Source organism: Apiotrichum porosum, assembly GCF_003942205.1.
Source record: "Apiotrichum porosum strain DSM 27194 chromosome Unknown scaffold_2, whole genome shotgun sequence".
Classification (NCBI taxonomy): Eukaryota; Fungi; Basidiomycota; class Tremellomycetes; order Trichosporonales; family Trichosporonaceae; genus Apiotrichum; species Apiotrichum porosum.
Window position 1 is genome coordinate 239382 of NW_021167109.1, and position 24748 is coordinate 264129.

The following is a 24748-nucleotide window of genomic DNA, read 5'->3' on the forward strand; positions in this document are numbered from 1 at the left end:
CGCTGCACCTGCACCCCTTACCGCTCACCAAGATGCCCGACATCGACCCTCTCCATATCACGACTGGTGGCACGAATCTTAACGACGAGCAAAAGGCCGCATTTCTCCTCAAGCTGTGATTAACACCCTTCTCAGTAGCATTGCCGTCGCCAGCGCGAATGCCGACACGTCCAGCCCGCTTGCCACCCCAGCAGAATGGCACACCCGTGTCGACAAGGACATTGAACACTACTACTATGCTGTATGTCGTGGCCACTGTTGTCGTCCGCTCGATCTTGTACTCACACAACACCTCGTAGGCTGCCGGCGTGCTTGCCTCTTCGCCCTTCGTTCCACCCCCGCTCGACACGATACAGCCGTTCATCGTCCATGCCATGGAATAGACATGCAAAGTCTACGTCCCAGGCGACCCGGACGGCGCGTTCGACGTCGCATCTGCACCACCTACAGCGCCGGTGGCCATCCCAATCCAAGAGTTTGGGGTGTACACGCCAGAGCATGCTGGATACCACCTGTCCCGCTTGGTCGTCGACCCAGAGGGCAATTGCACATACTGGGACGTTGTGCAGCCGGCTAGCCGCGACGGCGTCATCCAGGATCTAGTAGTCAAAGAGGAGCGCCGGGCCCCGCGTGATCCCAAGCAGGCAGACCAGTAGTAGCCCACTGGCCACTGTACCACTGTCGACGCACCGCCGCTCCCGACAAGCCTAAACCGTTTCGCCGGCTAGCATCGTCAGCAATCGTCAGCAACCATGCGCTCCCATCCACCAGTCCAGTGCCGTCGCCCGGATTGCGCTCCGCTGACACCAGCCCAATGGCTCTTGTTCGTATGTCCGTTGTGTTGTTTCACTGTTGTCATGTACAGTATTATTCTTGTTCCTCGACCTCTGGCCTCTGGACAACTTGGGAGGCACTGACCTACCTCGAGACTGACGCCAAGGAAACGACGACGACGAAGTCAGCTCAGCGTTGACTGAGTGCGGTTACAGTGAATCTTCCCTGTCGCGCAGGAGATTAATGGCTTCTACCGCCGTGCCGCGGCGTGATGGTGTTCAGACCCCGCCGAGCAGCTCTTCCGTCTGTGCTTTTGAGTGTGCTTTTGAGGTGCGTGCGCGTGTTCTGTGTTCGATCAGGAGAGAACCTGTGTGGCGCCAACGCACCGTCGCTTTTATCCGCCACAAGCCTACTCACCCTTTCCCCATTCACGCGCACGGGCACTCACCACCACCCATTTCGTCTAGCATCAGTGCAACCTGCCATCAAGACCAAAAGGGGCCAAAAGAGACGCTCCAGGGAGTACCTGTGACGTTCTAAGCCTAGTATGGGGCTCGAACCCATGACATTTTGATATCCTAACAAGACCCGGAGGGGTGGGGTAAGAGTCAAACTATCTACCGACTGATATAACCAGGCGTTGCACGATATATCCGTGCGTGTTTGTGGGTGTATCGCATAGTGATGTTCATGGTAAGTGGTGGTCATTTCTGGGGGAAGGCGGTTTGTGGTGTTGAACGCGTGCAAGGGATGAGCCAGGCTGCAAGACCGTGATATCACATGTCCGTGGGCCGCATGCCCGATTCCGGCTCCCCCATAGGTGCCTTTTGTCGTTGAGCAACTCTCGCGACTATTAGTTGTATTAATCCTCTTGCACGTCCCCCGCCCACAGTTCCCCGCTCACAGTTGGCGAAGCCCGTGTGACCGTGAGCTGTAGGAGGCCATGTGGTTTGAATGGTCGGTGTGAAGGAGGATGGGTGGATGACGATAATGTTGGATGACGTGGGATGACATGGACGAGGGATGATGCTGGCGGCAACGCCCGTCTCCCCAAACGGAGGTCACGTCCAGAAACATGACGTTATTTTACCTACTCCAGCACCACTTCAGCGTGTAGGGGGATGGAGAATTCAGCCAGCTCCATGGTCAATTACACTTGGCTAGGGATTCCGGCGACTTCTGCAAGCACCAGTTCACCTCGTTGCTACCACATCCGTGTCATCTCACCCACCCCTTCAAACACACCCGGCACCTACATGTACCAATACGAAGCGAGACCCGCGATCCGCACGGAAGAACACACTGAGCACTGGCGATTGTCTTCTTTGTTCGGTACGCACATCAAACGATGGGGGTCTTGGATCCTGCCGACGCCGTTGGCAGCACACCTTAGGTACTCAGGCCTCTCACTCGCGCCGCTCGTGGGCCGAGTACTCTAATGACCTCATTTGCCGACCCATCGACCCATCCTTCAGTAGCCAACGGCATCGCCAGCACGCGGAGGAGCGTGCGTCCATTGGAGGTGCGCATAGTTATGTGACTCACCGCCCCAGAGCATCTCCAAGCTGTCGGCACGTCGACAGTGACTACATAGTCACGACTCGTCCATCATCAGAAGATACACCATTGACTCACCGTGCAGTGCTATCCAGTCCGGTCGTAATTGACGAGAATCACAAGCGTCACGCTCTGTACAATACCAACCCTCAAGTGGCCAAGTTGCAAGTGGCCAAGTGGCCTTGTGGCGCCAAGACCAACTGCGGAAACTGGATTTTCGGCGGGTTTTCGGCGACCGTCAAGACGCACCACCAAAGCCATTCTGCACAGGGTGGTGCGTAGATATCGTAGAGACACATGTACAGATCTGTGCCTGTATATCACTTCCTACTCGCTCCTCTTGTGGCTCTGAATACACTGGGGAATATGGGCTACCGTCGCCGCAGAAACAAGGTTGCAGCGTCGGGCCGTTTTCGCCGCGACATGTCTCCAGTCCCTTGGACCTGCCACAGAGCGGCCCCATCCGCCTTGCTGATATCCCCCGTTGGTCTAAGGCCAACCTCACGACAACGGGCCGTAGTTGGATACGCAGACAGAGCGGAGGGGCCAGGCGTCTCTGCGCGGAGTATTGGGCGGAGGAAATGGGACAAAGTGTGGGCCCGACACTGCCGGGGGGAATACCGTGTACAGAGTCGTAAACTCACCTACCTACAGTTAACTCACCTGCAGTACCACCGTGCTACCCCCGGGTCCGCCGGTCGGTGGAAACACCTTTGATTAAACGATAATCTTTGAGGTCAGCGTGCCGAACGGGGTATTGGGGGAGGAAAGGCGCACTATCAGGTCAGACCGCAGTCGACCGAGGTCATCTGGGCTCTGGTGGGCAACGACAAACCTCCGTGATGGCGGAGTTCTCCTTCCAGGCTTCGTCCAGGCTCCTTCCAGACCTTGCACATGGCGAAATGCGCCGTTGGGCCGTTGTAGAACGAATGTTCGTAGATCTTTCACGCGTAGCCAGCGTTTTTTGTGTGAGAATAACGAAAATGATGAGTACGGGGGGGGAAGAAGAGAATGGACGTGGTCTGCTCTGCAACCCCCTTCACGCATTTCCAGAACTCATATGCCATCGTCTGCATTGTCGGTCGGGGGGCTGCCGACGTGTCCCCAACAGAATGCTATTCTTACGAATATCATCAACGTCTCCCTTGCAACTGTGCATGCCCGTTAGCATGAGCCACATGCAGTTGACAGCAACAGATGCGATGCGGTTGACAGCAACAGAGGTGGCGCTTTTCCCAGTAACGGAGACCGCCTCGATCGCCTGACGCCTGGTGATGCGGTGACCCTGCGCGGGGCATGTTGGCGGAACCAGGAAAAATGTCGGACGGCAGAGCGCAGCCATCCAACTTCAACTGCTGCCTTGGTGTTGTTTTCGACACTGACACTGCATCCTCACCGCATAGAAGGGCGCCAGTTGGGAATACATGCATGTTGGCATTGCAAACATGTCGCACACATGTCGCAAACATACTGGTGCGCGCACGGAAAGCTTGGGGATGTTAGCTGCACAAGGCGACTCGTCACAGTGGATGACCCATGGATTCGTCAAGTGCCACCGTGCAGCAAAACATTTGAAAGCACTGGTCACATCTGTCACGACCAAGCAGAAGATGAAGACGCCCCCGAGCCACCGATCTACCGAATCTGCGGCATGTGGCCCATGTGAGGCTTTGAGCCTTCAAGCCTGTAGGCCAGAACGCTCCGGCATTGTTCCCGACTGCCGTCGCCACAATGGCGGCGGGATTCGACACGCGACGTTGCGACTTGGCGGCCGGCGGAGGGTAACAGGTTTCCAGCGCTCGGCAGAGTCTCGCCGTATCAATACCAGCAAACCCAAACCTTGGGGTTACGGCATTTGGATAGCAGAAACGGGCCGATACTTGTCCCCGAAGCGACTCCGTGAACACCAATGCACAAACGTTGGATTCTAGCGTGGCTAGCGTGTGCCCACTGCTGCGCCTTATTCTCGCTGGGGAGTCGGCGACTCGGTCAAAACATAACGTGGGACAATTGCAGGCGTGGCTTGCTTGTGGGCCTCTTGATCTCGGCTTCTCACCGCCGCCACCGCATTGACAGTCGCGCACATGCATTCCCTACACACGCCTCCAAGTATCGGACGGGTAACAGAGCCGTACCCGCTTTTGGTCTTTCAAATGGAGCATTGACGGGCTGTTCCTGCTGCGCCGGGGAAAGTGAACCGTCTCAGCGCGAGATGGCATGTCTCTCCCGGTGGATATGCAAACGGAGGAGTTGTCTCAGGCCGCGACGTGCCGGTCATTGCCGAACGCAAAAAACGCTGTGCTTGTGCTTGATTGGTGAACACGTGAGACGCGGCCGGTCTGTGCAGCTGCACACGGGGGGGGCAGCGCATGGGTATATGGGTATTGGATCTCTGCCGCTGGCTCGCTCGAGTGCCAAGAGCTCCGCACAGCAAGGCCGCTTTGCAACCCTTTGTCCCAGTGGGCCGGGAGGTGGCTCTCCCTGTTGATTCCCCCTGACATCTCACCGCTATCTCCCCGAGCGACACCAAACTCTGCGAATGAAGGCACAACAGCCCACGCCGCAGCGCAAACGGCTGTTCGGCGTTGAGGGACCCCAGTGCGGAGCCTCGCGGGGGAAATGGCGTGAAGGGTCTTGCGGGGCACAGAACGCACGCGCTCGGCACCACCGCCGTTGGTCGGGACCTTGCACGCCTCCTCCCCGGGCCCTGGTACAGTGTGTTACTCGGTGGGGGGGCGGCGTAAAGGAAAAGCGAGAATCATACAAGAAGAGCGTGGAGGGTTGAGCAAGAAGAGATCCCCACATCAACTCAACTCGCGAGCTCATCCACTCCCCAACGCTCAAAGAGCGCTCAAACACACCTCAGCTCATCGACTCAAGAGCCACCGCTCCCCCTCCACCCTTTCTCCACCTTCCTCGGCGCCCAGTACACTCGACAACCATGGGTATCGCCAACGCTGCCGCCTTGGGGCCCAGCACCGACCTCCAGGCCCTCATGGCCGGTCGCGACAACCGCTGGTACAAGGGCAACCGCCTCAAGCTCACCATGATTCTGGTACGTCAGCCACTAGAGCCTCATATGTGCCTTCCATGTGTTCCCCCCTGGCTAACTCTCTCGCAGCTGCTTGTCCTCATCACTAGTGCCACCAACGGTTATGACGGGTAAGTTGATTCCAGCGTTGGTCGGAACGGGAAGATCTGCACGAGTCTCGTGTGTGAACAGAAAAAGAAAAACACTGGCACACTTTGTCTCACATGTGGGGCCGAGTGCCGGGGCCATTCCGAACGTTCGGAAACAGATTGATCCGCGTGGTCCCGTGGCGCCGCGTCACGTGTTTGCCACTGGGCCATACCTCGTCATCAGTGTGGCACATTCCCGGCGCCGCCGTCGTAACCATTCCTGGTGACATGCACATGCTGACGTTCCCAGTTCCATGATGAACGGTCTTCAGTCGCTCGACACTTGGAGGAGGTGAGTACTGCATGCCTCATGGCAATGGTACTTTGAGGTCGAGGATTTCCAAGATCAACCTCGAAGGACCAGCCCGGCTAAATGAATCTTCTACTGCTCTCCACAACAGTACTGACACCTACATTCAGCTTCTTCGGTCACCCCGAGAACAACGCATCTCTCTTGGGCATCCTCAACGCGATCCAAAATATTGGCTCTATTTGTGGTCTTCCCTTCGGTACGTGAAGCGTGGTCGCCTGTGGAAGAGGGACCAACCTGCCGAACGAGTTGGACTGACATTTCAGCTCCCTACGTGTCGGACATTATGGGTCGTCGCTTTGCCATCTTCCTCGGCTGTATCATCATGCTGGTCGGCACTGCGCTCCAGACTGCCGCCATGAACATTGGTATGTTCATCGCCGCCCGTTGCCTCATCGGTTTCGGTCTCTCGTTCGCCGGTATCGCTGCGCCCGTCCTCATCACTGAGCTCGCCTACCCGACCCACCGTGCTCCTCTCACCTCGCTCTACAACTCGTCGTGGTACCTTGGCGCTATCATCGCCGCCTGGACCACCTTTGGCACTTTCCGCATGCACAGCAACTGGGGATGGCGCATCCCTTCGCTCCTCCAGGGTCTCCCTTCGATCCTCCAGGTTCTCTTCATCTGGTTCATCCCCGAGTCGCCTCGTTGGCTCATCTCCAAGGGCAAGGAGGACCAGGCCATCGCCATCATCGCCAAGTACCACTGTGACGGAAACACCGAGGACCCTCTCGTCGCCTTTGAGATCGACGAGATCAGGGAGGGGATCAACCAGGACAAGGACCAGTCCGGCTGGAAGGACCTGTTCTCTGGCATCGGCAACTGGCGTCGTCTCCGCATCATCGTCGCCATTGCCTTCTTCTCGCAGTGGTCGGGCAACGGTTTGGTCAGCTACTACCTCACTCTCATCCTCACGGGTATTGGCATTACGTCGACCAACATCCAGACTCTCATCAACGGTATCCTCCAGCTCTGGAACTACTTCTGGGCCATTGTCGGTGCTCTCACCGTTGACCGTGTCGGTCGTCGCCCCCTCTTCCTCATGTCAACCGCCGGTATGTGCGTGTCGTTCGTCTGCTGGACGATCTGCTCCGCTATCTACTCCCAGTCGGGCACCATCTTCGACCCCGAGTGCATCGCCGACGGTGGTACCCGCTGGACTTGCGTTGCCCTTGACGCCAACAAGGCTTCCGGTAACGCCGTTCTTGCCTTCATCTTCCTGTACTACGCCTTCTACGACATCGCCATGAGCCCCCTGCTCGTCTCCTACACGGTCGAAATCCTTCCCTTCCGCATTCGCTCCAAGGGTCTCATGTTCATGCAGCTCTGCGTCTCCGCATCGCTCGTGTTCAACCAGTATGCCAAGTGAGTACTTGACGTGTCCGGTCATTTCGGTGAATTTGAACGCGGGATCAATCCGCGAATTGGACGCCGGTCTCGAAGGTGGCAGAACCACCTTCGTACATCGGCGTTACTCAAATCACCATGTCTCCTCTTCCTGACCTCAAAAACATCTTCTACTTGCTTGTGCTGACACGTGTTACCTAGCCCTATCGCATTGGATGCCTTGCACTGGAAGTACTACATTGTCTTCTGTGTTTTCCTGGCCTTCGAGTTCGTATACTGCTACTTCTTCGTCCTCGAGACCCGCGGTCCCAACGGTGCTCTCCCTCTCGAGGAGATTGCCGAGCTCTTCGACGGTCCCGGTTACTACGGCTTCCAGAAGCGCCCTGCTCACGAGGGTCACGTTTCGGACCTCGAGCACTCGGGCAACTACAACCACAACGACATCAAGACCGGCAGCGACGACCACGTCGAGCGCGTCGCGAGCCTTCACTAGTTTGTGTGCCATTTTTCCCGGTGGTTGCGTAATGGGTATTGCGGAGGAGAACAGGGGAGGTATAGTAGTGTGTAAAGGGTTTCTCTGATGTTATTTTATGACGCACAGTCACAATTGTGGTTGCAGGACATGGCCTCTCTGTGACAACGGCTGGCGGGAGCAAACTCACCTGCCAAGGGCTGTGGCGAACACGCACCTTGGGTTGAGATCACCGGTCAGTGCCCAGGCCTTCCTTACGCAGTCTGACGACGGCCACTGACACGCACCTGCCTTCTCCAGTATCTGCCGAAATAACACACAAGCGTCGCGGACGCTGCTTAGCACTTGCGAAAGCGGGGAGTGTCGGTAGCCACTGACACTGATTGCCCTTCGTTGCCCAGCGTCGTGTTAGGTGGGAGTCGGCCGGCAGGTTGACTCCCTAGCCGCCACATGCGTCTCACACCTTGTCCCACGTTGGTTTGTGGTTTTTCAGACTGCCGCATTCAGACTGAAATCTCACCAGTCTTCATCTCATTCCTCACCAGTGTTCACATCTACCCTCTTCTTCGATGCCTGCACCACCTGACGGCCTATGGCTGTCACAGACACAGGTTCCTGCTGGGTTGTGAGCGGATTCCCCTCGCGTGTCCTAGCGCCCTAAATGCGCTAAACGCCCTGGCGCGCTCGTCCGCTCGGTCCACAGGCCACGGGTTGCCAGCACACGCGTACACGGCATCAAAAGCGCCCTCATTCTAGTATTTACGTTGTTATTTCCGTTGTTTGTTGCCACACTTTGCATCTTTCTTCATTCCGACACCACGCGTGAGTCGTTTCTACATATCATGCTCACAGTAAGTACTTACCCAGGTACCTGTACTCCTCCTTCAAGCTTCCCTGTGCCCTTACTCGTGGAGTGTCAACGTCATCTTGCCGAACCTACTGTACCTTGCGATATGTTTCCTTGTTCGATCGACGGCGCCACCTTTACGACTCCTCAAGCCTTGACCAAACATCGCAACAGACTTCACCTTCTGTCCGATGTCATCTGCCGTCATGACGGCTGCTTGTTCGGAAGCGACAATCCTTGGTCTCACGCAGCTCATGAAAACCTGGCGCATGTCACCTGCAAGAAGCGAGGCTGTGGCGAGTGCACCTCCAAGAAGGCGATGTTTCAGCACACACATGACACGCTAGTGGACTGTGACGACACCACCTGCTTCGTGCTCTATGTGGAGACAGCCAAGGACGCCAGATATCTCCACAACAAGATGGAGCACAAGGCCTGCCGCTACACCGGATGCGTGGTTATTCTGCCTGGGGCGACAATCATTATGCTCTCGCTTCGCTGGAAGAAGTTGACGAATACCGCCGTGTGCCCGTCAACACCATTCTACCGGCTCGCTTGCAGACGGCAACGGTTTGGATGTGCTCCGCGACATCAAGGCACTCCTTTGAGGCGCGCCCAAACCGTCGATCTACAGACACCACCGAAGAAGACTGGGAGAATGTGGGCAAAAAGATGAAGCTCCACCGGGAAGCGGGCCGCCAACTGGCGACACAGATCACAATCTCCGGCATCCTGTCTCCTTGGGCCCAGGACACCCTCGCCCCATTCCCATCTTTTGTGACTGCCACCTTTGGCGAGGCCACGCTCAACACGTTCTTCTCGTTGCCGACCAACGGCCCGTTTGAGAACGACGAGCAAACGTTCTTCCTCCTCGGAGCGATCGATCAGTACGATGCCATCACCGAGGCCATGCGTACCTTTATCGGGATGGACGTCACGCTCATGCGAACCATCGCCCATCGCCCATCGCCCCGACAGCAACTGCCTGATTCAGCGTCTGCTGTCGAGACGGTTTGGTCACCTCAACCCAACTAGCCGACCCCCCCCCCCCCCCCCCCCTCCTCCTCCCCCCCCCCCCCCCCCCCCACCAAGGCATTTCCCCCTCCGTCCTCCGTCCTCCCGATGGCTCCTGAGCCCTTACCATTCATCAAGGACGACAAGTCGGCAATGTACGCGTGGTCGGCATTGGCTCGCTACCTCTGTCTCACCCGGCAGCAGGTATACTGGATATTTAACTCCCCTGTCTTCGACCGCGACGACTTCCGTGCCCTTGGTGGCTACCGAACCGTCCTGAAAGTAACCCAGCTGTTCAAGGCCGCGGTGACGCGCGACAGTAACGCCGAGTTGCGCGTCTTTTCGATGGACGATTTGGATGCTCGGGAGATGTGCCAGCCAGAGCAAACGACATGGTCGGGCGACTACCCCATCGCAACCCATCTACAGCTCGTTCGACTTGACAACCTGTCCGCGGTCAACGCGCAGGACACGATCGAGTACAAGCAGGTCCTAGACATCGGCCGACAACCGCAAGAGACCTGGGACTTAACTGCTGCTTCGATGTATTTCAAGACGAAGCGCAAGGCAAGCAAATTTGCTCTTTCGATGTTCAAGAACATCTACGCTGAGACTCACGACACCACTGGCACTGGGGTCGCCCCCGAGTTCTACCGTTTTTATGCTGCGTTGAGAAATCTGGCGAGACTACGCCTCCTGGACGGCAATCCACCTGTAAGCGGTGGATGCGAGAAGTTGTCGTCCTCAAAGCTGTATATGCTGTCTTTACTGCTTTGACACAATGCACATAAACGCTCGCTGCCTCAAAGCGCAGGTGACACTCCAACGTGGTTACTTTGGTCTGGCTTGATGGCGGCCCCTCCGTTACCCTCCGTGCTGACCCATTATCATGACCGAGCTCCTCAGACTTGACCTCGTAGTCGTATCATTTCACTTTGGCCCAGTGTGACTATTCTCAGCAAAGCCACCGCTGCCACAGTTGCACAGGCTCGTCCCCAACGACACACTCGGGCCTTCAATTCCGATTCCGAACTCATGCCTCGAAAGGCGCTCGCGCCTCAGCGCCTCCGCTTATAAACAGCCCTCCTCACCCAACATGCCCAACACACCCAACGCCACATGACGCGTCCCACCCCACTTTCACCGCCACTGTCACATGCCCTCGTCCATACCTGGACCCCGTGCCACCGTCTACATCTTAGACAGAGCGCACACGTGCTGCCACGAGCGGAGAGGCCGGTCGCACCCTCCGCATTCTCCGCAGTGGCACGGCCATCCTGCGGCACGTTGAAGCGGGGGATATCCCCCGACAACGCGCCGAATTCCGCCGGGAGCGGGGGTGAATGTTGACACGGCTCCGCTGGGATCGCACCCCGCGCGCGCTGGGCGGCAGAGGGGAAGGAGGAGAAGCAGCAGAAGAGCATGGAGGGGCACCGCGGCACCATACGGCCCGGGCGGGTACCTCGGTTCAGTGGAAACACACTGCGGCCGGTGCGGAGATGTCTGTTTGTTGGCGGGCGAGGACTCGGGCCCGACTGGCGGTTGCGTTCGTTCGCCGCGTCGCAACGACGGAGATGATGCGGACGACAGAGGATGTGGGGATTAGGAGGGTTCAGTGGAGCCTAGCTGTTACGACATGCCCACTCTGCCGCCAGTATCTGCGCCCAAAAAAAAATTGAAAAAATGAAGCCAGTGAGAGGAGGACGGTTGTGTCAACAGGTCATGGCACCGAGAAACCCAGGCTACATCCCCTCCGCGCGCCCTCCGCCTCGAGGATAGAGCTGGCGCAGTCTTGGCGCTCGCTTTCCACCTCAATCCTCCCGATCCATCGATCAACAACGCCACACCTACCCGAGAGGCTTGGGACTGACTGTGGGGAAAGCGCGTGGCCTAGGTGGCCTGGGAAACAACACGTGGCTGAGTTGAAAGATGTGGCCTAAAACGTACAGTTGTGGTTCATTATGTGGTTGGTCCTACTACAGTACAACACAAAGCTCGAAGCACGCAAAGCCCCACTGTCACTCATCCTGTGCCGGGGTTTGCCGGCTCGGATGGTGGTGCAGGTACAGATTGTGGTGGTGAATTTGCTCTCGAGTCCAAGACAGCGCCGGGTGGTGGTGGTGGCATCTGCACAAACGTTATGGCTGAGAACATATCGCACCTGGAAGAGAGACGTTAGAATGTTGCAAAGAAAGCACAGTGACAGTAACTCACCAATCGCGGACGAGGTCCGTGTCGGTACCGGGTGTAGAAGCCTGACCACACAGAGCGCAAGCAATGTGGAAGACCTTGCCGCGTACCGACTCGCCGTTTGAGGCAACGTCCTCCACAGGAATGCTCATAAGGAGGTTGTGGATCTCTCGGGCGATGGCCTCGCGTTCCCTGGTGAGCTGCTCATCGTCGATGTTGAGAACTCCGCGGAGATCATACTGGCGGGTCAGCCGTATCGTCGCATAAGTTACCCACCAATGAAAATTTGACGATAGCGACCGTGATCAAGATGTTTGCTCGTTGCGTTGCAAACACCTGTCGGTTGGCCTCTTGGGCCACTGTTGTTGGGTCCTGGATCGCGGCCGGGAGGTCGCGCAGAATTCCGTGCACCCTCTCTTCCGCCGCAACAGTCCACTCTGCAGTAATGGTTTGTAATTCGGACAGAATGCAGCGGTGGTGGAAGAAGGACTCGGAGAGGACGCGGAACAGTTTGGACACGGCGACAAACCCAGCAAGCAGAGAGGTCCGTGACGGGGGTTGCGGGAAGAAGCCTTGTGACGTGATAAAGTCGTCGTCGATCGCTTCGGGATATGAGCAGACACCCTGAAAGTCGTTCACAAGCATGGGGTTGCCCGGAATAGCGCGAGTTCTGGGGTTAGCAAGGCAACACGTATGCCGGAGACTCACTTGTCGCTGGCGTAGAGCTGCCAAAACACTCGTCGCCGCAGCTGCACCTCGACAGCGTCGAGACCGAGCGCTTGTGTCTTTGCATCGCTGTGGAGGCCGAGCGTGAACGCAAGCTGGACTGCCTGGCCGAGACGCGCGGCTGCGGTATGGGCCAGTCCGATGGATAAGAGGTAGAAGTTGTCACTGGTGGGTCAGCATAGCTTAACACAGTGACACCCACAAGATGATGATGCAGATCTGCGTCAGCGTCACCTGACCGTGGTAGGTGTGCTGGAGCAGCTGGCTCATGCGATGGCATCTACGCTGCAAGCGCTTCAGCCCCTCGACATCAAACTGCTCCGTCGTGAGGCGTGATGTCGGCATTTGCGAGATGGTAAACGCGACTATGCTGAGTAGCAGTGCGCGGAAGTCGGTGTCACGCAGGTCTAACCTCGTGGCGAGGTTCTCTGCGAACGTAGGGCGGTGCACGAGCGGGAGGATAGGGTACAGGTACTGGAGGTAAAGTGAAATGTAGTGCGAAATGTTCGCCCAAGAGGTAACGTCCTCGAGTTGAGGCTCGCGCCTGTGAGATGGGAGGAGGTTGGCAAGTGTTCCGGGGCCACTTGAGCCTGAGGCAATCATGGTCTCTGGTGATTCGAGGGAAAGAAGTTGCGCTTGTTCGGAAGGGAACTGAGTCGAGCCGTGGGCACCCATGTTGTCAAAACCAAAATCAAGTCCCGTGCCAAAAATGGAAGCTCCGCCGTCCAGCATAGAAATCGAGTCCAGCCAGCTGAGCCCGCCATTGTCGTGGTTTGAGCGTAACGCTCCAGGTGTGAGTGCAAACGATGAAAACGGGCTGCGGGGCGTGCTCGTATGGTGCATGGTCGAGTTGGTGGGGTGTGACTCGAACGCCTCGCCGGGGCCGTCCACGGATGGCGTGTGCAAAGCCACTGATGGTATGGGAGCAGAGGAGAGTGGAGCGGCGAAGCGTGAGGGAACAGGAGGTCGTGACTGAGACGACTGGGAGTGCGGCTGCGAATGCGAGTTGCCGTCGCCGTACGGAGCGTACGATTTGCGCATCGGTGCAGGGCGGATGGGACCACTCGAAGTCGCGTGCTGCTCTTGTCCAGGCTGTCCTTGGGCGTTCTTGATGGCCAAAGCAAACCTGCAGCGCCGTCAGTCTGCGTTCATCCTGTAAACTCACGAGTTCTTCCTCCCTGGCTTCTTCTTGACGTAATCGTAGGTGCAATCAATGACCAGGTTGCGGCAGCCTATGCAAGCGCTGTTGGGATCCTTTTCGTCTTCCACGCACTTGATCTGGGGAGTGTGTTAGCGTATGTCGCATGGTGGCGTGGGGCCCGTCGATGACATTGGGGGACGCGGGGCAAGCAACTGGGGCTCGCGGGGTGGGACGGCTACTGGTGAGGGTACGGGTGACCCATGCAGGCCTTGGAGTCGAGTGTTGAACTAACCTTGCGCTTACGACAGTTGTCACACGTTCTGTATAGCGTCAGACTGGGTTCAGAAGGGTGCGAGATGGGTGGGTTGGAGGTGCACGATTCCATCACAAGACAGCGGTGGTCGACGGTAGATGGGCGGCAATTGGATCTTCCGGAGCAGCAAATGAACGAGAAACGCACCGAGACTTGGGGGGCATCTTGGGCGCCGAGGAGGATGACGCGGGATCCACCCCGGTCTCCGAACCTGCTGGTGGTGTAGGCGACGTCGTAGTGGGCGAAGAGCTGCTGTTTGGCAGCCCAAAAGACAGTAATGATGGTATGAAGGTCTAACGGGATAGATTCGGCAGGTTGAAGATGCTCGGTGCAAAGAGTGGGTGGTGGGTCCGGTGGCCGGTGGCTTGCGTTCCCATATGGGTGCGCGGCCTGTCCGGCGGCAATTCGGCTGTTGCCGTCCGTACTCTCGATGTGGTCTTCTTTCGTCACGTCCAGGTTTCCTGTCGATCGACCACTCAGCTCTTTTGTGCTGGTGGTGCTACCCAGTACCTTCTTGGGAGACACATACATTGTTCTGTAAGACATGCACTGCGTATCTACGTCAACCCCACCCCCATGTCTGTGCCTCCTCCACACTGCAGCGCCTTGTGACCCCCCGTACTGTCTCGCGGCGTCTCGGCGCACGGTTCTCAGATCTCTCTCTGCAGACATCGAGGATGGGGCACCGGCGCCCCAGGCGCTAAACGCTGGTGATTTTCTTGCACCCAGTTGCTCAGGAGAGCGAGCCAGTAAGGCCCTTGGGCGGTGTACGACCTGAGACACGACATGCGCAGTTCTCGGTCCGCTCCTGGTTGCTCTGCACACTCAGGACAACTTTCTAATGTCTCGGAAAGGTCAAAAAGACATCGTCCTACACCGAAGGGGACTCGAACCCCTATCCTAAGTACTGGTATAGCTCGTGTTGAGCTCCATCTTTCAATGGGAAACTTAGATAATAACCCTTATACGATCGGTGTCACAGAGACAGCAGATCGTCACCATGCTTCCTTTTAAACTCTTGCACGTTTCCGTCGACTCGACGCATTTCCTCTTGCGTTTGCATAGCTTGGCTAGAGCGTACGAGGCGAGCGAACATCAGCCTGATGTGCGAAAGATTGTCTCGATGTAACCACTGCCACACTGCCACCACACTGTCCAAACATACAACCGACGACCCATTGATGCACACTGATCGGCGGCCCTGATCGCCGTCTTTGCCCCGCCTTTGTTCTCGCGGGCATAATATCGACGTGTAGCCCCTCAGATGATGATGACACTGCACTTCGGGCCAGTCCTATATGCATAGGAGACACCAGCAGGGTGGTGTTCGATACTATGTTCACGATAACGAGTGGTTGGACGTACACTACAACGGTCCCCGGGACCAATTTGGTATACCAGGCGTGCCAAGAAGGTCGTCAGGAAGCGATCGATCATACCCGTGACGTCGGTGTTGCCGTGTGTCGTGAGACTTGGCAGTTGTTTTTCTTCTTCTTCTTCTTCTCTCTCTCTCACTCTCTCTCTCTCACACACACACTTACTCTACACCACTATGGGTTCCATCCACGACCGCTTCAAGGACGACCGCGACTCCAAGGTCTCTGCCCGCGAGTTCTTCCACGCCCTGGGCCATTCCACCAAGGCGTCGGGTATGGGCCGCCGCGTCTACGAGCAGGCCGACAAGGGAACATACAACCAGGAGTACAAAGAACAGGGGACGTTTGTCGGCCAGCTGGGCGAGCGTCGCCAGGTGAGTTGAGCCTATCGCTCCGGCCAGTTGCAACCCTGTGAACATGGCTAACGGGTTTTAAAGTACGAGGCGCGTCCCGCTCCACCCACACTCCCCTCTATCAACTCGCCGAGTGACGTGTTGAACGCCCTCGGCCCTAACCAGCAAACCGACGCCAACTACGCTGCTGCCGTGCTCGAGTCTTTTGTTCGCAGCCAGCTCGAGACAGGCCGCAGTGAGGCCGAGGTCTCTGTTGACCTGAACGAGCTTGAGAAGAGGGTGAGCGATCAACGCCGGCTGTGACTAACAGTGCAGCTCCAGCAGTACTCCTCTGTCTCCGGACCGCAGTCGGACGTGTTTACCTACATACGCCAGACGTTTAGGCTTGAGGCGCCGCCTGCGTACGGAAATGCCCCGCCTACGTATCATTAAAGAACGGGACCACCAACGAACAGCACAGTTGGGAGCTTTGCAGACATTCACGATCGATAGTTGACATACATGTAAACATTTTGAACCGCACAAGCCGAACCGGATAGGCCGCTTCTCGCTAACCACTGGCCACTGGTACGATCTTTGGGGAGGTTTGAATGGGTGAGCGAGCGGGGACAGTGAAAACACCGTCAAATGTTTGATGGATAACATGCTGTAATCTCCTTGGATGATGTCGGCCCGATCTCGTGGGGAGTGCGGCACAGTTGCGTGCACCCCCGAATCAAGGAGACAGAAATACACAGAACGAGCATTGCGCAGCGCAAGGGTGGGTCATGCGGTCATGTGGCTTGCATGGCTCGCCAGCTCCACTGCTGTGTCAACTGTTTGGGAGGCCCAGCAGGCCACGAGGCCGTGGTGAAAGCCACCGGGCCACCGACCCTCTCCATCCAAGCGAAGCAAGCGAAGGTGATGTTGATATGGTCGGTCAACGACCTCTAGATCAAAGGCCTTCCCATGCCCCTTTCCTCGTCACTGCCAGGAATGACTAAACTCACCCCTTCTATGCAGTGACCTTCTGATGTCATAACCTGGCCGCAACCGTGTTTCTCAGGTCGTTGATGAATCCAACAATGTGTTGGACACACTGGTGGGCGACGGCGAACGCCGCCGGCCTCTTGCGACAGGTCTAGTTTCAAACGCGGGCACTGCCGGCCGTGTCTGTCGTTCTTTAGCCGGTGCTCTTGCAAAGTGGTGGTCACTGGTGAGGTTCACACAGAGGTACATAGGACCGATGCGCAAGTAGCTTTTTTGTTGTATGCAAAGGTCGAGAACGACTGGGGCAGTTGTGAACGACGGTTTGCAGTGTGTATCTGTGTGCACAGGCCAGGCGTGCATCACTCGGCACGATCGGCACTGGCAGTGCGGGGCCGCGCAGTCGGGTTGAGCTGTTTTCGTCATTGCGGCGGCTGCGACTGGGTGGCCTGGGTGGCCTGGGTGGCCTGGGTGGACGCCGGCGTTGAGAGACCGTGCCCGTAGGCCATCTCGTGCATCTCACACGGTCCCTACATCGCTTCCCTCCTCTCGTCCTCGTTTTACCAAAGCCGGGTCAGCCACGCGTCGTCGCCACGTCTCTCTCTTCTCATCACGTATAAAGTAGAGCAGCGGGTTGACACATCCAACTTCTTCCCACTCCCACCAGGTCACCATGCCCGTTTACTCTCTGCCCGTTATCGGGTCTCTCTACGAGGCCCACCCGACAATCGCAGCTATTCTCGTCAGCATCCCTGTCCTCGTCGCCCTCGTCATCCTCTACCTCTACCCTTATAGCGAGTACACGCTCTCGTTCCGCAACCTGCCTGGTCCCAAGCCAGCGAGCTTCTTCTGGGGAAACATCAAGCAGCTTATGGCCGCGCGGCCGGGATTGCTGCACGCAGAATGGGTTGCGCAGTATGGATCGACGATGAGGTACAGGCTCCTTCTTGGAAACAACCGCCTGTTCAGTTCCGACCCCGTCTTCCTCGGCTACGTCCTTCAGCACGCCGACGACTTCCCCAAGCCAGAGCGTACCAGCAAGGCCCTGGCAAGGATGCTGGGCAACGGCCTTCTGTCAGCCGAGGACGTTGTTCACCGCCGCCAGCGCAAGATCATCAACCCAGCCTTCAGCCCTCAGGCCATTCGCGACGTCACTCCGATCTTTTGGGACAAGGCATACGAGCTCAAGGGCAAGCTCATGGGCTTTGTCGAGCGCGACGAGAACCTCATCAGCGAGATGCCGTCGCCCACGCCACCCGCCGCAGGAGACGAGGACAAGGGCGGCCGCAAGATTGACGTGATGAAGTACCTTGGCCAAATGGCGCTCGACATTATCGGTCTCGCTGGGTTCGGCTACGATTTCCAGGCCTTGAGCCACACCCACAACGAGCTTGCCGACAACTTTTCGGCAATGTTCTCGGCCAGCACGAGGATTACCCCTCTTGCGATTCTCCAAAACTTCCTCCCATTCTTCTCGTTTATCCCGTCCAAGAACAAGTCCATCATTAAGAAGAGCCACGCGGCTACCATGCGTGTGGCCCAGGACCTCGTCGAGCGCAAGAAGCGCGCCATTGCCGCCGAGTACACTGGTGCGCTCGAGAAGGGGTCCGACATTGGCAAGGACCTGCTCTCCATCCTCATCAAGGCCAACATGGCTCCCGACCTTCGTCCCGACCAGAAGATGACCGACGCCGAAGTCATGGCCCAAATCACGACTTTCATTCTTGCTGGTAACGAGACTTCGTCGACCGCCCTTACCTGGATCCTGTATCGCCTCGGCCTGAACCCCGATGTCCAGAAGCGTCTCCGCGAAGAGGTCCAGAGCGTCAGCAGCGACACTCCCTCGACAGAGGAGCTCAACGCCCTCACATACCTCGACAAGGTTGTCCACGAGTCGCTTCGCCTGGACGGTCCCGTCCCGGGCACCATGCGCAAGGCCAAGGTCGACGCCGTGATCCCCCTCGGTACTCCTGTTGTCGGTCGCGACGGCACGCTCGTGGACAGTGTTCCTGTGAAGAAGGGTATGGAGATTTTCATTCGTGAGTGCAGCTTCTAAATACGTGGCCAGGACCGAAGCTGACTGTCCCCAGCCATCACAAACGTCAACAAGTCCAAGGACATCTGGGGCGACGACGCCGAGGCGTTCAACCCGGACCGGTTTGACCGCAACGGCCTGCCCGCGCGTCATGTCCCCGGCACTTGGGGCAACCTCCTGTCGTTCCTCGGCGGTGCGCGTAACTGTATCGGTTACCGCTTCGCCCTTGTCGAGATCAAGATTACCCTCTTTGTCCTCATCCGCGCGTTCTCCTTTGAGGAGCTCGCAAGCAAGCCCGACGTCGAGCCAAAGTCGTCCATTGTCATGCGCCCGCGTATCGTTGGCGAAGAGGCAGCTGGTCTCCAGATGCCCCTCCTCGTTCGCGCACTGGACGAGTGAACAAGGTCAGAAGCGGAAGTGTACGTATCAACGATATATATTGTGTAGATCGCGCCATGAGAGCGTAATGAGTACATACGAGTAGAGATGGACTGTTTCGATATTGCCTTTCCAGTGTCTGCAAATGGCACCTCTCTTCACAGGTGGGCCGCATCATCGCGCGCCTCAGCCATCTTCCGGCCCGATCTTTCGTTCCCCAACAAACCTCGCGAAGAACGTCTGGTTGACAAAGTAGTCCTTGGCCATCCGCCGCAGGATCCATTGGGGAGCAGCCACGTCTCCAATCCAAGGGAACGAGTAGACACCCGCACCCAGATCGGTGCCCTCATGTGGTTGCCCAAGGCAGATGACGGCGCCACTCATCCGGGTCGGGCTGTACTGGCCCATCTCTTTACCGGACGTGAGGTGCGCAACGAGGAGCTTTCCCAGCGCCGTAGCTTCCATGTTGGCGGTGGACGCCGCCTTGCGTCCCGGTGTAGCGGCCACATCGCCGATTGAGTAGTACTCGCCAGCCAAAGGCGACTCGGTGGACGAAGGTACGACGCGGAGCGTGTGGTCGACGATAATGTATCCTGCGTCGGATACCGCTCCCGAGTCGGCCGAGGCGACAAACGACGAGTTTGGTATATTGCCAGTTGAGATTAGGACGTAGTCTGCCTCGATGGTACGGCCTGAGCTCAACGTGACTGTCTTGAGCTGTCCGAGGGAGCTGTGAGTCCCGTCCCACTCGGTGTCCTGAACTGGTCCTGAGGGGAACACGAGTCGTTCCCCGAGGGCGAGGTCGACGCCGCGGCGAGTGAGTTGTTCCTCAAGGGACGAGGAGAGGCGCTCTGGAATGGGGGAATAGCTGAATCCCCAGGTTTTGTTTGTCGACTGGCTGGCAGTTTGGAGGAGCCGAGTGCGCGAGTGGACGAGGGTGACCTTCTTGTCCGGGTAGTGGGCACTTAGTTCCTGGTTGGGTGAGCAATGTTCCTACCGCAGACTACCCACACCAGCAATCTCAACACCAGATCCGCCTCCGCCGACCACAATGACGCTCTTGGCGGCCGCGAGTTCTTCTTGTGTGTGTCGCAGGATGACACGGTAGTCCTCCAGGCTTGTGCCTGCAAGTTGTCGCAGGGGATGAGGTTGGGTGGCGCCTGTGGCGATAATGCATTTCTGCCGTCAGCATTGGATCCTTGAACAGTGGCCACCCACGTCAAAGGGCAGCTCGGTGCTGCCTTCAAACTCTGTATCAAGCGTTACACTCGTGCGGCTCAGCTCGCGCACGGCGACAGGAGCGAGCACCCGGTGTCGCGAGTTGGCAGGGAACACCGTTTCTTGCGTGATTGGAGCTGTGAGGTTTCGCGACTCGGTGCCTGCGTCTTAGCAGGTGAAAGCGAAAGACGACGGACAGGCCGCAGCTGCTCACCTGGAACAACGATGGCGCGGACCATTGCTGGGGCATGGAGTGCGAAGGCACTCCTGTCTATCAAGATGACGCGGTATGTCGCTGGAACGCGCGTGGCGAGATAGTTGGCGAGGGCATGGCCAGCGAACGAGGCTGGCGTCAGCTTGTTTCGGGAGACTAGCAGCTTACCTCCAACGATGACAACGTTCTTGTGGTCAGCTGCTTCGACTGTCATCCTGGGTAGCGCAAGTAGGTGAGTGGGAAGTTGAAAGAGTTGGGGAGGGCAGACGTGGTACGTCGCTAAGCGCCCTCTTTAATATCAGATTAGATCGTCGGCCGAGACGAGTTAGTGCGGTTCGTGCCTTGCCTTTGTCGGCGACATCGGCGGAGACGAGTTGTCGGTCTGCAGGTGAGAGCTGTGGCAAAGTGCACTCGTCGCTCGCGTCTTGGAGACTGACGTTACGTGGGAACTACCGCCCGACAAGACCGGTTTCACGTAAGCCGACAGCGCCGAACCGCTCAGCTGTGTGGCCACTCGAGGCTCTGCAGTTACGCGGGTGTTACCAGTCCACATGAGCATCACCTCCACCCACGCGTCGAACAGTGCTACTGCGATGCATCAGTGACATGCGAAGAGTGAGCGATGAGAGATTGAGAACTCATACATACAACCCATGATCCTTTCTACAAACGTTGAAACAGCCCAGTTGCTGCAGCTGCAGCAGGATGACGCTGACGCTGGATGACTGGACTGTTTGGGTGGGGCGCAGCCATCAGTGTGCCACACCACTTTTGTCACACACACCCGCTGTTCCGTCCTTCCTCGTCTTCACTCAACCACTCCATCATCCATCACCCAACATTCCATCGGCCATCGACAGGACGATACCCCTCGTGCACTCTTCTCGGCCACGCCACCACCGGCCGCCATCCACCACCCCCTCCCACAGCAGTACCGCTGTGACCCCTCTGCCACTGCGCCCTTGACAATGGAAGTGGACTCCTTCATTCCGACTTCGCCTTCCCCCGTGGGACCGGCCAGTTCCCCATCCGCGGCCAGCGAGCTCCGCAATGAGCTCGCCAGCGCTGTCTGGTCGATTCCACACCTTCGCGAGACGTTCTTCTCGTACCTCTCCGTCCCACAGGCTGTCAAGTTTATGACCTTGTCGCGCGAGACGTTTCAGACGGCCGCTGAGAAGATCCACGGTAACCTCAACTTCAATGCCTACATGCAGCGCAGCTTCCACACTGTGGCTTTCATTCCCGAAGTAAGTAGCTCAACGGACCCGCCCGGTAGCCTCTGGACCCCTGCTGACTCTGGCCAAGGAGCGCCGCCACTTCTACATGAACTGTGTCAAGACAATCGACTTTACAGGTTCTCTCCCGTCCTGTCATTTCTTCCCCGGAGGCTTCCCCACACTTCTCAACACCTGGCCTCTCCTCCGGACCATCAAGTGTGGCGTACTCTCAGCCAACCGTCGTGAGATCCCTACCGACGACGGCAAGGTCATCCAGACGTGCACCGTAACCAAGACGATTGACCTGCTCCTCGGGCGCTGGAGGGGAAGCTACGAGCACCACCTTCCCGAGCAGTGGGACGTCACCATCCAGTACGAGACAACACTCCTCTGCGGAACCGAGATTTGGAACAAGCTCCAGATGAACAGCATCCCTCGTGCCCTCAAGTTACCCATTTCCAACCTCGAGTGGAACCTCAGCGACAACCAAACGTACGGCAACGAAGGCCTGCAGAAGCTTGTTGAATTGCGCGCCAATAAAGAGTTGGCCCCCATCGAGAACATCCACCTTCGCAACGCGTCCATGTACTGGCGTGCATTCAACGATCTCCCCAGCATCATTGGCGCCACCACCAAGAACCTCTCATGCGTTGTTGCCCTCGTCCACGAGCTCACGGACAGCCATGAGGACACTCACGGCGGCGATACCGATGCTGATGAGAGTGACGATGGATCCGAGGGCGGCGAGGATTGGCTGCAGAAGTATGGCCTCGGCGACACAACCAGCCTCGCCAACATTTTTGTCGATTTCGACTGGGCAGCTTTCCCTGTACTGGAGACTTTCCACATGAGGGTCGAGGTCTATGTCCAGGACCTGTCCAGCGTCAAGCGCCTCTGCCACCGCGTCGGCACGACCAACCTCGATCTCCCTCCACCTGTCTATCTCGGCCGCTGCCTCAACCTCGAATTCATGAGCATCTTCGTCGAGCTCAACTTCAAGACGGGCAGCCACAATTGCGAATGGACATACGAGACTTGGCCCGTGGACTGCTTCCCCGATCCCGAGTTCTTTGCCAAGCAGCTCCTCGCTGTTGGCGGTCTTGGTTGCGAGTACACCATCCACTTTGGAGCGCTCGACGACGACGGCGATGACGCACTTGAACAAGCTGGCATGGTTTACCGTTACCTCGTGTACAAGGCCATCACCAAGTTCAAGCTCGGCAAGGTCGGTTGGCGCAAGGGCGGAGGCGTCCCTGCTCCCAAGGTCGCGGCGGACACGTCTGCTGGCAAGAAGCGCAAGTCGAGGGCCTGAGCAAGTCGGCCAAGAAAGAAGCCCGTCACGCACTCGCATTCATTATCGAAAAGAACGTCATCAGGAGCTGTTAATAGACGTTTAGTAGTAGACTCCCCATGAGCATCCGGTGGTGGTGGTAGTATGCAGGCATGTGAATAGTCGTTGCTCGATACACTCACCAGCGCACCACTGTCGTCTGAAATGCCATATACATTTGTAAACTGCTCTACTACGTGCTCACTGCAATGTTACCGCCCGAACCGCCACCACCGGTACCCTCTCCGACGCCGACAGTCTCCTCCTTGGTGCCACCAAGCTCAAGCTGCTGGAGCAGCTCGTCAAGCTCGGCGGGACGGTAGATCTTGGCCAGGGGCTGCTTGGTGTCGGCGTGAAGGGTCATGGTAGCAAACTCGACTGTGTGGGAGTTAGTTTCCAGCCGAGACGGCAATGTGAACTCACGCTTCTCGCTGCTGAGCTTGGTCGAGTCCATGGTCTTGCTCATCGTCTTGAGACACAGGCTCTTGGCCTCCTCGAGGGTGATGTCGTCCTTGTAGTCCTGCTTGAGGAGGGAAGCCGCGCTCGAGTGGTTGGCTCCAATACACGTCGCCTTCCATCCCGAGTAGTTGCCCGATGGGTCAGACTGGTACAGCTGGAAACCGTGGAGGGGGTCCCAACCGACATAGATGAGGGAAACACCGAACGGACGCAGACCACCGTACTGCGTGTAACCCTGCTTCATGTCGCACAGGCGCTGGACGAGCATCTCGACGGGGATGTCCTCGTCGTACGAGTAGAGATGGCGCTGGGCCGAGTTACGGGCAAAGTTGACAAGCGAGTTGGCGTCAGAGGTGATGCCGGCAAGACCGGTGAGAATGTTGCTGCACATGGGTCAGCACAAACGGACGACTGCACACCCACTTGTTGAGGAGGAAGATCTTCTCGCCACCGCCGGCCATCCAGGCCTCAGAGCCCTCGCCACCGACGGTGGTGAGCGAGAGGTCGAGCAGCTTGCCGGTCACCTTCTGTGCGGGTGTCAGTTGTTGTCCGTCGTTAGAGCGACTATCGCAACTGACCTTCTCAGCAGCAATGGCGATACCCTCCTTGGACAGAACGGCGAGAACGGTACCGGCGTGCGAGATGGCCTCCATAGCGTACTCGACTGTGCAACGTTAGTGTCTTGTATGGGGCTTTGGAGCCTGGGAGCTCGCGAGAGGTACACACCCTGGAACAACCGTCCTGCGTCACCGTTAGCTCTGTGATCAACAACGCAGCAGTCGACAGCAAGTACTCACCTTCTGGCGAGAAGATGGTCGTCCTGCCTGTAAACCAATGTCAGCTCAGCCCGTCCGGGAACTTGCTACCGAGTTTGACGTACTGTCGTATCTGCGCGCCTGGGACAAAGTCAGCTTCATGGACTCAGAACGCCAGCTTGCTGTCCACTCACCATGTTGAATCAATCACCGAGACTCGGTAATAAAGCGGAAGGAAAGAAGGGAAATGCGAGGATACAGTAAACCCTCCTCGTTTATCCTTGAAGGTGATGAGAAATGGAGGTGGTGGTGGTTGGTGGTGGTGGTGACGAAACGGTGATGTCTAGCAGCACTGACGCTGAGGACGATGATGAGGCGGACGCGCGTCCAGTTACCAACGGAATTAATGATGTGTACTATCTACCAGCTGCTGAGGTAATACCACGTGGTAAGTGTGATAAGCGGTGGCGCACATCACCTCCACCGCGCGCGACCGCAACCGCAGGGGTGAGTAGTCTCATATGCTGGCGACGTGCTGTCCAACCACTGCAACAACATCGACGTGGCCTTCACCAA

General features: G+C 57.5%; 10 protein-coding genes and 1 non-coding gene across 11 annotated transcripts; 7 read left to right on the plus strand and 4 right to left on the minus strand.

The window, feature by feature from the left end:
• Positions 1-32: 32 nt before the first annotated feature.
• On the plus strand, positions 33-383 carry EHS24_004063 (uncharacterized protein; the record flags this gene model as incomplete). The annotated part of the gene is made up of 3 exons (XM_028619692.1): positions 33-115; positions 175-241; positions 300-383. 3 exons carry the CDS (start codon positions 33-35, stop codon positions 381-383), a joined length of 234 nt encoding a protein of 77 aa, XP_028478664.1.
• Positions 384-1313: 930 nt separating this feature from the next.
• Positions 1314-1413, minus strand: EHS24_004064. Its single transcript has one exon. It is a non-coding gene; the product is annotated as a tRNA-Lys (tRNA).
• Positions 1414-5272: 3859 nt separating this feature from the next.
• EHS24_004065 (uncharacterized protein) lies at positions 5273-7661 on the plus strand (the record flags this gene model as incomplete). The annotated part of the gene is made up of 6 exons (XM_028619693.1): positions 5273-5386; positions 5453-5493; positions 5762-5803; positions 5932-6020; positions 6088-7186; positions 7370-7661. The coding sequence occupies 6 exons, from the start codon at positions 5273-5275 to the stop codon at positions 7659-7661; spliced, it is 1677 nt and encodes a 558-aa protein (XP_028478665.1).
• Positions 7662-9159: 1498 nt separating this feature from the next.
• Positions 9160-9522, plus strand: EHS24_004066 (uncharacterized protein; the record flags this gene model as incomplete). The annotated part of the gene is made up of 1 exon (XM_028619694.1): positions 9160-9522. The coding sequence occupies one exon, from the start codon at positions 9160-9162 to the stop codon at positions 9520-9522; it is 363 nt and encodes a 120-aa protein (XP_028478666.1).
• Positions 9523-9609: 87 nt separating this feature from the next.
• EHS24_004067 (uncharacterized protein) lies at positions 9610-10421 on the plus strand (the record flags this gene model as incomplete). Its single annotated transcript, XM_028619695.1, has 2 exons — positions 9610-10156; positions 10408-10421. 2 exons carry the CDS (start codon positions 9610-9612, stop codon positions 10419-10421), a joined length of 561 nt encoding a protein of 186 aa, XP_028478667.1.
• Positions 10422-11711: 1290 nt separating this feature from the next.
• Positions 11712-14402, minus strand: EHS24_004068 (uncharacterized protein; the record flags this gene model as incomplete). Its single annotated transcript, XM_028619696.1, has 6 exons — positions 11712-11930; positions 11968-12361; positions 12400-12582; positions 12620-13543; positions 13583-13695; positions 14019-14402. 6 exons carry the CDS (start codon positions 14400-14402, stop codon positions 11712-11714), a joined length of 2217 nt encoding a protein of 738 aa, XP_028478668.1.
• A 1021-nt stretch (positions 14403-15423) lies between these two features.
• Positions 15424-16032, plus strand: EHS24_004069 (uncharacterized protein; the record flags this gene model as incomplete). Its single annotated transcript, XM_028619697.1, has 3 exons — positions 15424-15621; positions 15685-15879; positions 15922-16032. The coding sequence occupies 3 exons, from the start codon at positions 15424-15426 to the stop codon at positions 16030-16032; spliced, it is 504 nt and encodes a 167-aa protein (XP_028478669.1).
• A 1207-nt stretch (positions 16033-17239) lies between these two features.
• Positions 17240-19000, plus strand: EHS24_004070 (uncharacterized protein; the record flags this gene model as incomplete). The annotated part of the gene is made up of 2 exons (XM_028619698.1): positions 17240-18605; positions 18657-19000. 2 exons carry the CDS (start codon positions 17240-17242, stop codon positions 18998-19000), a joined length of 1710 nt encoding a protein of 569 aa, XP_028478670.1.
• A 165-nt stretch (positions 19001-19165) lies between these two features.
• Positions 19166-20625, minus strand: EHS24_004071 (uncharacterized protein; the record flags this gene model as incomplete). Its single annotated transcript, XM_028619699.1, has 4 exons — positions 19166-19951; positions 19991-20158; positions 20198-20358; positions 20412-20625. 4 exons carry the CDS (start codon positions 20623-20625, stop codon positions 19166-19168), a joined length of 1329 nt encoding a protein of 442 aa, XP_028478671.1.
• Positions 20626-21379: 754 nt separating this feature from the next.
• EHS24_004072 (uncharacterized protein) lies at positions 21380-22940 on the plus strand (the record flags this gene model as incomplete). The annotated part of the gene is made up of 2 exons (XM_028619700.1): positions 21380-21658; positions 21717-22940. 2 exons carry the CDS (start codon positions 21380-21382, stop codon positions 22938-22940), a joined length of 1503 nt encoding a protein of 500 aa, XP_028478672.1.
• A 211-nt stretch (positions 22941-23151) lies between these two features.
• Positions 23152-24369, minus strand: EHS24_004073 (uncharacterized protein; the record flags this gene model as incomplete). The annotated part of the gene is made up of 8 exons (XM_028619701.1): positions 23152-23336; positions 23382-23800; positions 23841-23944; positions 23996-24081; positions 24144-24158; positions 24215-24241; positions 24298-24313; positions 24367-24369. 8 exons carry the CDS (start codon positions 24367-24369, stop codon positions 23152-23154), a joined length of 855 nt encoding a protein of 284 aa, XP_028478673.1.
• Positions 24370-24748: the final 379 nt, after the last annotated feature.